The sequence below is a fragment of the Lepidochelys kempii genome, chromosome 6 (genome assembly GCF_965140265.1).
Source record: "Lepidochelys kempii isolate rLepKem1 chromosome 6, rLepKem1.hap2, whole genome shotgun sequence".
NCBI lineage: Eukaryota > Metazoa > Chordata > Testudines > Cheloniidae > Lepidochelys > Lepidochelys kempii.
Window position 1 is genome coordinate 27,885,137 of NC_133261.1, and position 18,305 is coordinate 27,903,441.

General features: G+C 43.1%; 1 protein-coding gene across 1 annotated transcript in view; it reads right to left on the bottom strand.

The window, feature by feature from the left end:
* Nucleotides 1–8,566, bottom strand: part of TRPM5 (transient receptor potential cation channel subfamily M member 5) — a 78,312-nt gene extending 69,746 nt beyond the window's left edge. Inside the window, exons 1-2 of the mRNA XM_073350321.1 lie at nt 8,422–8,566; nt 6,964–7,135 (exon numbers count right to left, since the gene is read on the bottom strand). Coding sequence (XP_073206422.1) covers nt 6,964–7,135; nt 8,422–8,566 — 317 coding nt within the window. The remainder of the gene's footprint in view (nt 1–6,963; nt 7,136–8,421) is intronic.
* Between the last annotated feature and the right edge of the window lie 9,739 nt (nt 8,567–18,305).

Consider the following 18,305-nt stretch of genomic DNA (forward strand, 5'->3'; position numbering starts at 1 on the left):
TGAATTCCATGGAGATACGCTCATTTACACCAGCTGAGGAGAATCTGGCCCAGTAAAGCTTGGTATGATCTCTGAACTCTTTCAGGTGGCTGTTTTCCATAACAAAACCTATCAATTGTTTTCTGCCTTTGAAGATGTCAGTAACTGCTACAATACTTGCGTTATCCTTACAGAGGGAAGAAACGTTAAGTTGATCCTGCTGCCGTTTGCTTTCAGGGAGTCAAAATATTTCAACTAAGCCATCTCCTCTGTGGAGGTGGTTTTGCATTGTGCAGGCAGAGGGGTGCAAGAGTAGGGACACTGTTGGAGCTTCAGTTATACTGAAATGGGCTAAAGTCAGTACCGGGCAAATTAGTCGAAACAATAGTAAAGAATAAAATTGTCAGACACCTAGAAGAACATAAATTGTTGCGCAAAAGTCAAGATGGTTTCTGTAAATGGTTTCTGTAAAGACATCATCATGTCTTACTAATCTATTAGAGTTCTTTGAAGGGATCAACAAACATGTGGACAAGGGGGATCCAGTGGACATAGTGTACTTAGATTTCCAGAAGCCTTTGACATGGTCCCTCACCAAAGGCTCTTACATAAATTAAGTTGTCATGGGATAAGAGGGAAGATCCTTTCATGGATTGAGAACTGGTTAAAAGACAGAGAACAAAGGGTAGGAATAAATGGTAAATTTTCAGAATGGAAAGGGGTAACTAGTGGTGTTCCCCAAGGGTCAGTCCTAGGACCAATCCTATTCAACTTATTCATTAGTGATCTGGAGAAAGGGGTAAACAGTGAGGTGGCAAAGTTTGCACACGATACTAACCTGCTCAAGACAGTTAAGACCAAAGCAGACTGTGAAGAACTTCTAAAAGATCTCACAAAACTAAGTGATTGGGCAACAAATTGGCAAATGAAATTTAATGTGGATAAATGTAAATAATGCACACTGGAAAAAATAACCCCAGCTGTACATACAATATGATGGGGGCTAATTTAGCTACAGCTAATCAGGAGAAAGATCTTGGGCAGCATGTTTAAAACAAATAAAAGGAAGTTTTTCTTCAACCTGTGGAACTCCTTGCCTGAGGAGGTTGTGAAGGCTAGGACTATAACAGGGTTTAAAAGAGAACTGGATAAATTCATGGAGGCTAAGTCCATTAATGGCTATTAGCCAGGATGGGTAAGGAATGGTGTCCCTAGCCTCTGTTTGTCAGAGGGTGGAGATGGATGGCAGGAAAGAGATCACTTGATCATTACCTGTTAGGTTCACTCCCTCTGGGGCACCTGGCATTGGCCACTGTCGGCAGACAGGATACTGGGCTGAATGGACCTTTGGTCTGACCCAGTATGGCCGTTCTTATGTGCTTGATTATGCAGTCAGAAAGCAGAGAAATATTCACCCTCACAACAGACAGCCAATCTGTTTGTGGAGAATGAGGGGGAATAGCTGTTGTTGTTTTTTATGAATAGTACATGCACCTCAGTTTATGAGCTTGACATTTTCTGTCTGACTGCAGGAAGGTGAATTAAAAGGGGCTGTTAGGAAGCAAGCTGGAAGTGAACAATGGTCAGAGATGAGACCTCCCTGGGTAAACAACTTCAAGCGAGCTAGGGGAACAATGGCTGAACTATTAATTGAGAAGTTGCTCTTTCCAGGCACCAGCCAAAAGTTACGCAGCCATTTTGCCAAGGCTAGAGTCTAGTGATCAAAAGGACTCTCAGCACTTAAAAGCACCCCCTTGGAGAAAGGACGAGGGGAGTTACCACCAGCTGTGGAAGGTGAGACACTAACAGAAAGACTCAAAGAGGCAGAGAATACAGCAGGGCAGTCAGAGGCTGTATGGGATGTGTCTGAGGCAGATAAGTTTGCTTAAGGTTTGAGAGAAGTACTAAGGTATAAGCAAGACCCAGACATGGGACTTTTGTGGTTTTTAACCCTTTTCTATGCTTGACATGTACCTTTGCGTGGATAGACAATACCTTTGTTTAGAAGGAGTTGTCCTGAGACCCTTTGATCAGCTGTTGATCACATGCACCCAGAGAGAAGTTACTTACAGGTGCCCGATTCATTTGGGTCTGTCATGTTAATGTGGCTGGAATTGGGAGGTTGCCATTCCAGGATCCTGTCTAAGAGTGATACAACCATGGGGACCCACCCAAAGAGGGATGAAAGTAGCAAAACCTGTCACCTGAGAAACGTACTCATAAGGGACTGTAAAGAGGTATAAGGCACTGTTTGCCCTGTAACTATGATAGTATGGTGGGAATAAAGGATGTAAAATATTATTTCTCCCTTAACTTCAGCAGAGCTATGTCAATTTACATAGCTGATGACCTGGACCCCTTTCTTGAAAAATATTCAGATAAGAAAAAGTGACTTTTATCAATTATAGGTTTCAGAGTAGCAGTCGTGTTAGTCTGTATTCGCAAAAAGAAAAGGAGGACTTGTGGCACCTTAGAGACTAACAAATTTATTTGAGCATAAGCTTTCGTGAGCTACAGCTCACTTCATCGGATGCAATTATGTAGTGCAAAATCTAGAAAAATGTGAAAAGTCATGCTTCACCCATCACAAAAGTGTTGTGAAGCTTATCACTTATTAATTTTTGCAAAGCATTTTTGGGTCCTGGAATGTTAGCAATGGAAATGCAAAGTTCGAATAGAGCTGTAGAAATACAAAGTTTTATTATTACTGGTATATTAATTATTGCTGGTACATTGTATGTTTCATCTAAATTTATTTTTGATTTCAGTGTACATAAAATATACCTCACCTAAAATGCTGACTCTTATAAATTATAAAATTGCCATGCAAGTCTACCATTTCTTAATTTCCATGATGTCAGGAGCATTTAAAAGTACAGTAAGCAGCCACAGTGCATAGTCTAGAAAATTTTTGTTTGGATTTGTTGGATTCTCCCTGCAATAGGGGGATTTTCTCATGGTCAGGTAAACTGGTTTTAGAGTTTGTGTTGTACCACACTGCCAACTCAAAGCAGCTGCATCATAGCAGAATCTGGGCCCTGGAGAAGATGCGGGCCCCATCCAGAGTTTCGATTTGTCCCATTACAAAGATAAATTTTGAGATGTTCAGATCCAGGATTTTGTTTTTGTCCCACATCTAATATAGAGTTCACATATGCAGTGGGGAGTGCAATAGTAGACTTCTGCTGAGGTCTAAAGCAGCTCAAACAATCCTTAATTAATAAAACAACAACACTGAAGCAGAAATGTCCCATGGCTTGTTTCAACAGCTGAACAAAACAGTGATGAATATAACCCTGCATTGTATGGAAGGGAATTTTGTGCATAGACAAAGAACATTATACCCGTAAAAGCTCATGTCCCAGAAATATTCCCAGGAAGTACTGCACACACTCCCAGTGCTCAAACGGAGAGGAGGGCAGTAGTGGATATTCTATATCTTCTCTACTCACAACTGCCCAGTGAAGAAAGGAGAAAAAACAATGGAGCATGCCATTGGTTTCCTCCTCAACCTCAGCACCAATGTCACTTCCAAAGGCTTGCCAAGAGCAGTAATAAGAGGGAACCCCGGTTCCTTTTCCGGAAAAGGAAAAGTTTTAAAGGCCAGAGATGAATTCATTTAACAATCTGAATGACTTCTGCAGAGTCTGCAAAAGATTTATTGTGCATGTGATAATTTATATATTATAAATGAACTTACCTGCTGGCTATCCTTTGCAATGGGCATGACTGGCCACCTGTGCTATTGAAGTTGCTATGCAGTGTGTCAGGTTAAAAGGCATTGAATGCTGCTTCCTTTTCCTATTGTGAAAGGAGACATTTCTTGTATAGCCAATGCACCCTTCCTATTAAACCTATAAAAAGAAAAGAAAACAGCAGTAGCACCTGCTGAAACCAATCGCTGTACTCAGGGAATGAATAGGAGCCTAGTCAAGCAAATGTGTATGCAAATAATAGATATGAATGTCTCTGCACCAATAAGGGGTAAATGACCATCAGAATCTGACATCTAAAAGGATCACACTTTACATATTTATACATTTTCTAGGTGATGTGTTCAACTAAATGCACCAGAGTGGATGCGGAATAAATGTATCAGTGAAGCTAGTTAACCCTCTGAATGTCCTTGCCAAGAGACAAGTGACCTACATGGACTTCTCCCCAGCTGCAGAAAACCTGGTACACCCTCCTCAGGGCACTGAGGCACAATCCAAGTCCTCTCTTAACTCTCTGCTCATTAGATTCCAAATCAAAACCTCTTCAAGCTGCAGAAACTCTCCCTCAAGATAAGTAACTTCAATAAGTAATGCATAGACCTTCCCTACATAAAAGCAGTATTATGGCTGGTGTTATTTTGCATTTCTTTTACCACCAACAGATTATACGTTGCATCAAAATCCTTCCTTTCAGTGTCACAATATTGCTGCCTCCTTGAGCAGCTTCCTGAATGGGGTTGTTGGATACCTAGGGCCAGAGCCTCAGTTGGTACAAATCAGCATAGCTCCATTGACTTCCATGGAGTTATTCCAGTTTACACCAGCTGAGAAGGATCTGGCCCAATAAAGCTTGGTGTGAATGTTGAACTCTTTCAGATGGCTGTTTTCTATGACGCATTCCTTCAATTGTTTTCTGCCTTCTGAGATGGTATTAACTGCCATGGTTTGTATTTTTTTTTTTTTTTTTTTTTTGGATTTGGTGAGCTTCAGGCCTTTCAGGGTTAAGATAATTTATGTTCTAAATACCCGGTGTCCATGATATAGATCTTGCTATTTTCCTTAGGCTCTAAATTCACCTGTCTTGCCTCTGCCAGACTGGATTCCTTTCCTTTATTTGGGTGGGGCAAGGGGGAGTAATTTTGGAGAATGAATTCCCCTGTGTCACACCAGGTCAAAAATTAATATGAAAGCAGGAAGACATCCATACCCTGTCTGTTGAGGAGAATAGCAGGTTTTGTTTCTCTCATGGGGGCCTGCATAATTCTTCTGGATTGCTTTAAAATTGTGTGTGTGTGTGTGTGCACACTTGTCTGTTTTTCTTCCTCTGACTATTTTGACTGTAATCCTGTTTCTGTTAACGTTTAAATTCCCATATCAGGAATCGTGTTGAATTTCATCATGTCATAATAGAAAGTTATTTATTTTTTCTCTGTTATAACTACAGTAAAACTTACTTTAAGCAACCAAGCAAGCAAGCAAGGGATTAGTGGAAAAATATGGTCACCTACAGCTGTGCTCTAACAGCTCGTCTAGATAGCATACTAGAGCTCTCTTCGTGCATGGTTCCAAGGTCCATGTGGCTTGCTGTAAATTTACACCCTCGCTTACCACGCACTAAATCACCATCTAGACAAGCCCTAAAAGCTGAATTAAATTGTTATGCAATTTTGAAGATACTAGTCATTTTTTTTTCAAAAATGCCTAGAGATTTTGTGTTCTTCCACTTTGAGGGCCCCTGCTTGAGGCACCTAGAAGACAGGCTTTAACATCTCAACCTGGGCTCCCAAAAGTGGAGACAGGTGAAATCACTAGTCACTTGAAGAGCTTGGTTACTGTACATCACAATAGTCACTTAAACTAGGGAGTTGCTTCTGAAAGGAATGTGCCCTTGAGCCCCAATGTACTCTCTATCTACGGGGAGTTGGGAGGGGATGGCATGTAGCTGAACACGCCAGCTTTATGGTAGCTGAGGTTTCCCCTCACAATAGGGGAATCATCAGCTGAACTTTTAAGGAAAGTTTCAAGTCATTTTGCTGCACACAGGAGAGCATTTTGCAACAGCAGCAGGACCAAGGACTGGGTCTCCTATGTTTGAAGAAAAGCATGATTTGCCTGTTATACCTGTCAAAGTTCTGATTGTGGATTATGCTTTGTTGTGCTCACACGCTGGCACAACAAACCTGCCAGTCTAATAGGGTATGAAATGTACATCCCTTTCCCTTGGATAACAAGCATCAGAATCTTTAAACGAGGCATTCTAAAATTTAATACATTTAGTTGAACTTCTGACATGATCTCTTGGCAACAAAGTTCTCTTGCTGGAACTCCTTGAGCACTTCAGATGGAAACGGATGCATTTCTGCAATTGTAGATGGCACCCCACCTTGCAGAGTTTGTGTGGTCATGGCTCATGAAGATTGGCCGCAGACACTTGAAGGTGAAGAGATGCAGCTCCCAATTTCCTTCTCTCTGGGCACAGCTGAATGTGAGCCGTAGGGCTACTTTTCCACGTACTGCCACCAAAACCTGAGGTTCACACGACCTTCACCTTTGCTGTTCACAAACGCGGAGGGTGAGATTTCAAAATCTTTGTGAGGCATGAACTGAACTGAGCTCACCATAAGAATGTGACTGATCAGCTTTGATGTTATCCTCTTTGAGCTCTTGATCATAAGCTGCTATAAAGTCCAAGAGTTGTAGAAGAAGCAGCCTCCACCATGCTTGAAATGTCAGTGTGTGGATCCGCATCACCCTGGCATATGATTGGCCATTCATATCTTGTTCTGTTGGAATTGGTCCATGAGCTCCACTTTCAGTACAGGCAACTGCTAACCCTGAAGCCTGTGTGTGCTGGCCTATACATTTTTGAAAGTTCATTGAGATATGGAGCCTTATTGTGGAATAAGCCACTCCCTCTGCTCCGATGTGGCCCATTTTAGTTCCATCAGAGCTTCACCAATATTAGAACCACATACTTCTGCCCAAGCATGGATAATATGTTTGCAAGAGTATTAAGGGTGTATAGCTCATGGGCAGGGGTTTGAATGATTGACAAGTATCCAATGGTGGTTGTTTCTGCTTCTGCTGTCACGTGCAAGTGGTTGAAATGTGTCCATCCACATTTTGGGTTCTCATTTTGATGTTTAATGATAAAGGCCACAACAGAAACTCTTGCCGGCACTGCAGCTTTGCAGTTTTCTTCAGATTCAGGGGACCACTCTCTGCAAACACAGTCCTTGAATACTGATTCTGTTGTATTATTTCTTACATTGGGTGGTATGATGGTGTCAACTGCATCAGGAATGCTGTGCTGCTGTTTGTTGCCTTTAGATCATCCAGCATCAGCTCAGAGGCAGGTCCTCTTTGCCAAGCAGCGATCTGGGTTTCATGGAACGGGCGCTTGCCATCCAGAGAAGCATCATGTACGTCAATATTGTCAGCTGGGAGTCAGGTTGGAAGGAATTACAGCACTGTTTCTAGCATCCATAGTTTATAGGATTTTCTCTGCTAGGGCTGTCCCCACCTTTAGGATTCCTTCATAACTAGTGCAGTGGCCACCCCTATGGAAAGTTAAAAGTTAAACAAGTTGTTTTGACTTTGTTGGCTAATGAAGGGTGCACTCAAGGCCTATATGCTTTGATGGCCATTCCTTTGCACCACTCACACCATATATATTGTCTTGAGCCATACTAAACACATTGAATTGCACTGATTCTTGTTTCTCAAAGTTCTCTTCATCACATTGTCCTCAAGAAGAGACTACCCCTCATACAGTGGGAGGGGGAACATGCAGGACTTAATTTGTAATGAAAGAGGTGCTGGGGCTCAATCAATTAGGTGCTGGGGCTCTAGCGATTATTTTACATTCATAACTGATGTGGCAAGCCCAGACACGCCAGGGCTATAAACTGCCAAGCCTTGAGTTACTGGAACTCAGCCCTGGCATAAATTAAGGCAGTGGGAACATGTACATGCTATTTGGAATGAAAGCAGCTACATTATCCTCACTGACACTGAAAGCTCTATAGCAAAGTATCTCCCTGAATTTTCAATGCAAACATGTACCAGTGACAGAAATATGTCTTCCTGGAGGTGGTAAATGGAGATGGCCATCTCCTCATGTTGGTGAGAATCTGTTATTTGTGAGATAGGTACATATTTATACTTGGCTAGAACTAAGAGTGTTTATCTCTCAGCAGGAGACCCATCAGGCAATGAAATGAAATGAAATGAACTAAATCCCTAATATGAGTTTGGAGTTTTTCCTTGAATGATGATCTTTGATTGATTGCCAGAGTGTGGAAGAATTTCAATTTCAGTTTCCTTTGCAAGTTTGCAGTAATGATGCCAAACATCAGATAGCTCATTTTGAAGCCAAAGCATTGCTGTGTCAGTAATTTTAGTGCCCTCACTCTTTTTCATCACAGACCTCATAAATGGGATTTAACAAGTCAGGTGATACTTGTCTTCAGCAGCTATGAGGTCATTTACTCCAGATACACAAACACTAATTTTGTGATCCAATACAGTTGCCTTCATTAACTGTTAACTCATGTTGATTGTAGTTAAAGAGATGAGTCTCTGTTTAGGATGCACTTCCTCACAAAACACGTATCATCTCCAGTCTATCTTCACAGTACTGTACTGTCTTGCATTATGGACACTGGTGTCTTTATTGGGATCACTACAGCTTGCCACACATGAGACATCAGTTACAGATGTTTACGTCTGCATTTTGCCTTTGTTAGTGTATTGGGCATAGCAATTTCTGTGACACACAACTGATACTGTCTGTTCTGAATGAAAGATGGCTCAATTCTGTCAATGGCCTCTCTGTATATGACGTCTTGCTGTTTTTTTCTGGTGACCATTGCCTCCCTTACTCTGAGCAATCCTTGTTCACCTGCTTCACTCACATTTTCTCTACTTAATTCTGGGCAAATAATGCAGACACTGTAGGAAACTGGTGTGGCTCTCTTGAGACTTACTACCAATTCCATAGTTTAGCTACACTCTAACCAATATGAAAAGAAAAGGAGTACTTATGGCACCTTAGAGACTAACAAATTTATTTGAGCATAAGCTTTCATGAGCTATGCATCCGATGAAATGAGCTGTAGCTCACGAAAGCTTATGCTCAAATAAATTTGTTAGTCTCTAAGGTGCCACAAGTACCCCTTTGCGGATACAGACTAACACAGCTGCTGCTCTGAAACTCTAACCAATATGAGTGTCCTAAATCACTGTCTCATCTAACTACTGTTGTCCTCTCTCTTTGTATCACCATTACTTCTATGTTAATTCTATTCTAATTACAAAGCATTATGTACCATAAAACAAATACTAAGTATTCAAGAAAAGGAGAAAACTATGTGTTATTGTAACTTATTTCTAATATCCTGATACATAGATGACTAGATGCCATAAGAAGTTGAATATGGTGCAATAGGTGGTAAAACAATGATGTGTTCTCATTTTCTGTTCTTAATAGACTGAAAAGGAATTAAGCCAAATAGTTTGATGCTGACAAATTCACACACGTGCTGTTGGTATGTCAAACGTTTCTGGTGAATTTTGGTGGCCATATTTGTTTGCAAGTTTGAAGATCTAAACATCAAAATTCAGCTTGGTAACAACTGTTTTCGAAATCAGAAGGTTCAAATTATGTTAGAAAAAGTTGTTACCCACTTTTAACAAAAGATGACTCTAGACCCCTCATAGAGGATTTCTGAGATTTTTGCCTAGTCTTTTGGCTCATTTGGGAGGCAGGAAACTAAGTGCTAAGAATTTATTCTTTCATGTCCTACTCTGAGAAAAACCTCAGCAGTTTCTCTCTGGGTGAAAACACGATGAGACAGAAGATAGTAAACCCACCTGCAGCCCACTCTATGGTCTACTTGGCTATGCTAAATTAGCCTGCTGCGTTAGCCACTAGAGGGACCCCTAGGAATATAATATGCAACTGTATTGACAATGGCAATTTTTAAATTTTAGACATTCAACAAAAGAACTGCATAGTTCAAACAAAACATGTTTTCTTTAGTTTATAGTGAGCTCTGAAATAGCAGGAAAATCAAAATTAACTGGCTCCATGTTTTGCTGCTTCAGGCAGGAAATGAAATTTCCATGCTGCTTGGATTTCCCAGCAAACTACAAAGCCTATTTTAAAAAGTGTTTTGTTTTTTAATGTGAAGTGAGTGGTTAAATATAATATAATAAAACTCTAGAGTGAAATCCAAGATCCATTGAAATCAATGGCAAGACTTCCATTGTATCTCCAATAGGGTCAGGATTTCACTCCTAGTGTTTGGAGGTGTTGAGGGCAAATACTCCGTGTTACCCATCAAGCTGAGTTCTGTTCAGGCAATTAATAAGATAGTGAGGATTTTTTTTAAAATTTATTTTTTTTAATTAACTAGAATAATTACCGTGGCCCTCAATTTCATCTGAATTTTAATAGCTCTTCACAAGCCTAGGAGACCAAAGCAACCACAGATAGCATGATATGCTTGCCAAAATTGATTTCAAATTTGTCGTTGTTACATGCCCTGCCAATTACTGTGAATGTTATTTCAGTATTTCCAGTACGCATCTGGAGAGCTTTGACTTCCGAGTTCTCTGCCTTTTCAGTTCTCTATCAACATACAGAATATATGGGGAAAGACTATGAACCTGATTCTGACCTCACACCAGTCAGTGTAACATCACTGACCTCAGCAGAGTCTCTCCTGATTCACACCAGTATAGTGGACAGCAGAATCCGTCTGTGTTCTTCAGTCAAAAAGAAACTGAGATGATTGTAAGCTCTTTTGCGGCAGGGGCCATCTCCTTGTTAAATGTGCTAGAAGCTGTACATATAATGGGGCTTGAATTCCTTACCGTAGGTGCTATCACAGTACAGATAAATAATAGCAGCATCAATTTGGGATACACTTTTAACTTGTAATACAGCTGTGGAATGTAGAGGTGGTTTAGGGAACTCAGAGTATTGTAATTGAAGCTCCTTGTTTCCTTTTTCGGTTCAGAAACTCTTTGACATAGTTAATGCAAACTTCCACAGACTCACAATTATATCTTGGGGCCTAGCACCAATATCTTTGGGCTGCTCAAGGCCACGCCTTTTAAAATCACAGATAGCTTTAAATGAGCATTTCTGAAGGTGAAACTGTGTGGTCCCTTCACAAAGCAAGTCAAAGGCCAGAGTGAAAGGGCTTTGCAGGAGAGAAATGTATGTGTAATAGGTGCACAGAGTCCTTCCCTTATCCTAGAGGTACAAGGCACCCACAGAACAGCTCTCCTATGGCACTCTGGGCCAGTAGGTCTGTACTGTGTGTGGCAATGGGCCCACTGGCAATAGGCAAGGGCAGTGACAAGGGTACTCATAAATTCCCCTTCACATTGCTGCACAGAACCACTGCAGAGCCACACAAGAGGTTGGGGAGTTCACCCAGCAAAAAGCTTCACGTGGTCCAATTCCCTGCAGAAGACTAACATGGTAGGCCTGATTCTGATCTCACATATACATGTTTTACAGTGGTGTAACCCCACTGACTCAGTGGAGATATCCCAGATTTGATTTTCTCCAGTGAACCGAGAGAAGAATTAGAACGGACATTTCCATTGTGTTTGAACCTCTTTTCCCCACAAAGGAGGCAGGAGCAGGAATTTATGTAAAAATACAAATATACAGTGAATGCAGAGAATGTTTTCAACCCCAGCATTACCTCTGTTGTCATATTACATCTCATTTCTTGGCAAAGTTCTTTTGAATACCTGTCTGAAAGGCATCATAGAAAATCAAATCTTATTGTATTTAAACTAACCAGAAATTCCAGCTTGGTGGAGCTGGCCATTGTTATAGGTCAGCTCTGACTTACCTGTTTTGTTTGTTTTGGTTTTTAGTATAGCTTTCTCACAGGTTCTCTTGTTAAAGCTGGATTTACAAAAGTCTCTTTTTGAAGTGCTGGTATACAGCAAAGAGAGTTAGAGGCATGTGCCCCCTCTCAGTACCTGTGCATAATTCCCATTACAGTTAACTGGACAGCCACATACATTTCAAAGGTCGAATAAACCACTGAGTATTCTAGGCTGACATGGGGTCTGATCACCCCTGGGTTTGACAGTGGGTTGCTAAATGGTCTGAGGAAGGGGAAATCATCCTTCCCTATCTTTACTTTGGAGGAATTGGATGAGGGGCTTCATGATCAGTGGAAGAGCCATTGTATTTGCTAATTCAAAGGCTTGTCAACAGTGTTTACTTTCTTTTTATTTCACAGCATCAAGGAAACTGGATTGTTTGAGGGTATGAAGAACAGTTAGTGATTCAGTAGCTACTACTCTGCGTCCATACTGTGCCAGTGCTCAGGTAACTACGTTCTCCCTGCCTAAAATTCTCTCTGCACATTCACTTTGCGCTATCATTCTTCTTCAGTTTCTGTTCTGGATTGGTCTGCAGTGTTGCAGTGCACTGTTAGGCCAGGTCTACTCTACAAAGCTTTGTTGGCGTAGCCATGTCAGTCAGGGATATGAAAAACCCCAGTGACATAGCTCTGATGACAAAACCCCAGTGTAGATGCAGCTATGCCAGCAGAAGAATGTAGGACTAAGACTTTGAGCAGGACTAAGATTGTTTTGAGAAGTGGTGTTGCTATGTCAACAGTAAAACTCCTTGTTGGTATCTGCTACATCTACACTAGGGGGCTTTGCTGGTGTACCTATACTAGCAAAGCTTTTGTCATGTAGACAAGGCCTTAGCAGCCGCTGCATTTCACCCCAATTGTGGGTTGCATTTCAGTGGTGGGCAAACAATCCGTGTGTACTGTACACATTCTACAAAATTGCTTTGGGATTTCTCAGGATGAAATGTGCTCGAACAATGTAAGATTGCTATTGATATAAATATATATGCGGGGTAATAGCATTCACTACTAAATTTTAGTATGAGAGTCAAAGGTCCCAAATACCTTAGTTCAACTTTATTATTTATTTGTATTGCAATAGCATGTGATAGTTCAGGATCAAGGCCCTACTATGCTAACCACTATGTACACACCAGAGACTATTCCTATTCCACAGGTTTTATCATCTAAATATAAGATGAGGCAACAGGTGGGTAAAACACACAGGTCAGGGGAGCACACGGGTAACAATGAGACTGTTATGATTAGTGTAATAAGCAAGACAAGGTGGGTGAGGGAATATCTTTTACTGAACCAACTTCTGTTGGTGAGAGAGACAAGGTTTTGAGCCACAGAGAGTTCTTCTTCAGGCCTGGGAAAGGTACTCTGATATTACCTCACCCACCTTGTCGCTCTGATATCCTGGGACTGACATGACTACAACTCCACAGCATAGTGTAATAAGCAGCAGTCAGAGCACACTAGCCACCTAACTATTATCAATTGCTTATTTTTTCTCCCCACTTCGGTTACTAGAGATTTTATGATTGACACTGGTAGAGAAAGAGAAGGCCTACTTTACTAACTTGTTTCCTGATGGAAAAATGATACTGCATTTGACCAGATGGAATCAGGTTACTTTACTCTATAATGAATGCTCATTGTTTCCCAAATGACTGGACATTTTTTAACATGCCGGTCTAGTAAACAGGCTCTTTAAATACCAAAAATACATTTAAAAAAAAACATGGACTGGAAAAATGCACCTCCTTCTCTGTTCCATATAGATTTAACTGTGAGGAAAAGAATTTTGTTCCTTGTGCCCATAAGTGGTCCACACAATGTGTGTGATAAGACCTACTGGCATATCAGTGGTCCAGCCAAAGCACCAATTTCAGCTAGCTATTAGGTGCATGATTTAGCACTCAGTATGAACAGGGGCTCTCATGTTCAACTCCTTGTCAGCTGGTTGTGCGTGGACGTTAGGGATAACTACAACCAGCTGATGTGAAGTTGAACATGAGTCCCTGTCTACAATGTGTGTTTAACATTGTATTAATTATGACTCCACATAGTTTGTGGTCTATCAGTTTGTCTATAGAAAGTCCTAAAAAGTCTGATTTTTTTCAGTACTACAGAACACTTGTAGCTCCTATAGATCTCTATGAGAAATGTACATGCTGAGAACTATTAAAAGTCAAGCCCTTTCTGTGCCTCATTTTTCTCATCTGCATAATGGGGCTAACAATACTGTCCTATCTCAAAGAACTGTTGTGAAGCTTCATTCATTCATATTTGTAAAGTGCTTTGAGTGACACTGATTCAAGTTGGACCTTAGAGTTATATTTTATATTTCTAGTTTTCGATACAAGAATGATACATTTATACAACTAGTATGACCACATTCAGTAGATTATAAGCTTTGTAATAATACCTTACAATAGACCTTTTGCATGAAGCATATTTCAGTTACATTATAATCACACTCATTAGCATATTTTCCTAAAATCATATGGAGTGCAACATCACACGTAGCATCAAGCCTCCCCAAGGAGCTGGCCTGGAAGACACTTGGGCCATTGCTAAACTGCCAGCCCCTCCTCCAGCTGGGCTCCCACCCAGTTAACCCTCTAAGGGCTTGGTTTGCTCATCCTGTCCCTGAGCTTTTGGCACCGGGCCCACCTGTGGCTCCTCTGCCCACAATAATTACACCTCAGGTCCCGTTGGTCCCCGGGGCTGGTCGGTCAGCTCTGGTATTGGCTGTGCCTCTCGGGAGGGATTTATCTGAGGCTCCCTTCAGGGAAGCCCCTGGGTAATCCCGCTTCTGCACTGATGTGGGCCTGTCCTCCTGGGATTCCATTCCATGTCCCGACCTGCTGTTTACAAACTCCTCAGCCAGCAGCCCTGCTTGGTGCAGGTCCTTCGGCCTCTTGTCCACCAGCCACATCCTCAGGTCAGGGGGACAGAGTTCATTATAGTCGCCCATCAGTTCAATCACGTCCTCCTTGGTCTGGGCCCCAGCCCCATTCACCCACTTGCAAGTGTATTCCCCCATCAGCGTGACCAGTTCCAGACAGGTCATCCCCTAGGTCTTCTGCATACTCCGGAACTTTTTCCTGTACGTCTCGGGGGTCAGCTCAAACTTGCGCAGCAGGGCTTATTTGAACAGTTCCTAGTCCCCTGCTTTTACCTCATCCATCTGGCTGAACATCTCTATGGCTTTGGGACCAGTAAGGGAGTGAAATGCCGAAGCCTGTCTGCAGGGTCAAACTGGTGCACGTTGCAGGCCTTCTCAAAGGCAGTGAGGAAGGCGTCTCTATCATCCCCTTCCTTAAACTGAGGCAGCACTTTTATATTGGAGTTCCCTGTGGGCTTTAGCCAGCCACCCTGGGCCCATCCCCACTCACCACGGCAGGGGTCTCTCTGCTTCTCTGCTCCGCCATCGCCAGTTCATGTTGTCTCTGTCTCTCACGGTCCTGCCGTTCCTTCTCACGGTCCTCCAGCGCTTTCAATTTCAGTTCCATTTCCAACTCCAACCATCTCAGCTCCACCAATGGGAAACCTCTTACGAAGAGAGGGAAGAGCATCTTTGCGAGCAGGCTGGCTAACCTAGTGAGGAAGGCTTTAAACTAGGTTCACCGGAGGAAGGAGACCAAAGCCCTGAGGTAAGTGGGAAAGCGGGATACCGGGAGGAAGCACAGGCAGGAACGTCCGTGAGGGGAGGGCTCCTGCCTCATACTGAGAATGAGGGGCGATCAGCAGGTTATCTCAAGTGCTTATATACGAATGCACAAAGCCTTGGAAACAAGCAGGGAGAACTGGAGGTCCTGGTGATGTCAAGGAATTATGACGTGATTGGAATAACAGAGACTTGGTGGGATAACTCACATGACTGGAGTACTGTCATGGATGGTTATAAACTGTTCAGGAAGGACAGGCAAGGCAGAAAAGGTGGGGGAGTAGCACTGTATGTAAGGGAGCAGTATGACTGCTCAGAGCTCCGGTACAAAACTGCAGAAAAACCTGAGTGTCTCTGGATTAAGTTTAGAAGTGTGAGCAACAAGACTGATGTAGTGGTGGGAGTCTGCTATAGACCACTGGACCAGGGGGATGAGGTGGATGAGGCTTTCTTCCGGCAACTCGCAGAAGCTACTAGATCACACGCCCTGGTTCTCATGGGTGACTTTAATTTTCCTGATATCTGCTGGGAGAGCAATACAGCGGTGCATAGACAATCCAGGAAGTTTTTGGAAAGCGTAGGGGACAATTTCTTGGTGCAAGTGCTAGACGAGCCAACTGCGGGGGAGCTTTTCTTGACCTGCTGCTCACAAACAGGGAAGAATTAGTGGGGGAAGCAAAAGTGGACGGGAATCTGGGAGGCAGTGACCATGAGTTGGTTGAGTTCAGGATCCTGACACAGGGAAGAAAGGTAAGCAGCAGGATACGGACCCTGGACTTCAGGAAAGCAGACTTCGACTCCCTCAGGGAACGGATGGGTAGGATCCCCTGGGGGACTAACATGAAGGGGAAAGGAGTCCAGGAGAGCTGGCTGTATTTCAAGGAATCCCTGTTGAGGTTACAGGGACAAACCATCCCAATGAGTCGAAAGAATAGTAAATATGGCAGGCGACCAGCTTGGCTTAACGGTGAAATCCTAGCGGATCTTAAACATAAAAAAGAAGCTCACAAGAACTGGAAGGTTGGACATATGACCAGGGAAGAGTATAAAGATATTGCTCGGGCATGTAGGAATGAAATCAGGAGGGCGAAATCGCACCTGGAGCTGCAGCTAGCAAGAGATGTCAAGAGTAACAAGAAGGGTTTCTTCAGGTATGTTGGCAACAAGAAGAAAGCCAAGGAAAGTGTGGGCCCCTTACTGAATGAGGGAGGCAACCTAGTGACAGAGGATGTGGAAAAAGCTAATGTGCTCAATGCTTTTTTTGCCTCTGTCTTCACTAACAAGGACAGCTCCCAGACTGCTGCGCTGGGCATCACAACATGGGGAGTAGATGGGCAGCCCTCTGTGGAGAAAGAGGTGGTTAAGGACTATTTAGAAAAGCTGGATGTGCACAAGTCCATGGGGCCGGACGAGTTGCATCCGAGAGTGCTAAAGGAATTGGCAGCTGTGATTGCAGAGCCATTGGCCATTATCTTTGAAAACTCGTGGCGAACGGGGGAAGTCCCAGATGACTGGAAAAAGGCTAATGTAGTGCCAATCTTTAAAAAAGGGAAGAAGGAGGATCCTGGGAACTACAGGCCAGTCAGCCTCACTTCAATCCCCGGAAAAATCATGGAGCAGGTCCTCAAGGAATCAATCCTGAAGTACTTACATGAGAGGAAAGTGATCAGGAACAGTCAGCATGTATTCACCAAGGGAAGGTCATGCCTGACTAATCTAATCGCCTTCTATGATGAGATTCCTGGTTCTGTGGATGAAGGGAAAGCAGTGGATGTATTGTTTCTTGACTTTATCAAAGCTTTTGACACGGTCTCCCACAGTATTCTTGTCAGCAAGTTAAAGAAGTATGGGCTGGATGAATGCACTATAAGGTGGGTAGAAAGTTGGCTAGATTGTCGGGCTCAACGGGTAGTGATCAATGGCTCCATGTCTAGTTGGCAGCTGGTGTCAAGTGGAGTGCCCCAGGGGTCAGTCCTGGGGCCGGTTTTGTTCAATATCTTCATTAATGATCTGCAGGATGGTGTGGATTGCACTCTCAGCAAATTTGCGGATGATACTAAACTGGGAGGAGTGGTAGATATGCTGGAGGGCAGGGATAGGATACAGAGGGACCTAGACAAATTGGAGGATTGGGCCAAAAGAAATCTGATGAGGTTCAATAAGGATAAGTGCAGGGTCCTGCACTTAGGACGGAAGAACCCAATGCACAGCTACAGACTAGGGACCGAATGGCTAGGCAGCAGTTCTGCGGAAAAGGACCTAGGGGTGACAGTGGACGAGAAGCTGGATATGAGTCAGCAGTGTGCCCTTGTTGCCAAGAAGGCCAATGGCATTTTGGGATCTAAAAGTAGGGGCATAGCGAGCAGATCGAGGGACGTGATCGTTCCCCTCTATTCGACATTGGTGAGGCCTCATCTGGAGTACTGTGTCCAGTTTTGGGCCCCACACTACAAGAAGGATGTGGATAAATTGGAGAGAGTCCAGCGAAGGGCAACAAAAATGATTAGGGGTCTGAAACACATGACTTATGAGGAGAGGCTGAGGGAACTGGGATTGTTTAGTCTGCAGAAGAGAAGAATGAGGGGGGATTTGATAGCTGCTTTCAACTACCTGAGAGGTGGTTCCAGAGAGGATGGTTCTAGACTATTCTCAGTGGTAGAAGAGGACAGGACAAGGAGTAATGGTCTCAAGTTGCAATGGGGGAGGTTTAGGTTGGATATTAGGAAAAACTTTTTCACTAGGAGGGTGGTGAAACACTGGAATGTGTTACCTAGGGAGGTGGTGGAATCTCCTTCCTTAGAAGTTTTTAAGGTCAGGCTTGACAAAGCCCTGGCTGGGATGATTTAATTGGGGATTGGTCCTGCTTTGAGCAGGGGGTTGGACTGGATGACCTCCTGAGGTCCCTTCCAACCCTGATATTCTATGATTCTAGATTCTAACCCGGTCAGGAAGATCCCCTGCTGGTCGGGTAGGTGGATCCTGGGGCTGCCAGGCTGCTTTCAGACTCTCCCGCATCCCCAGTTGGATCAGTGG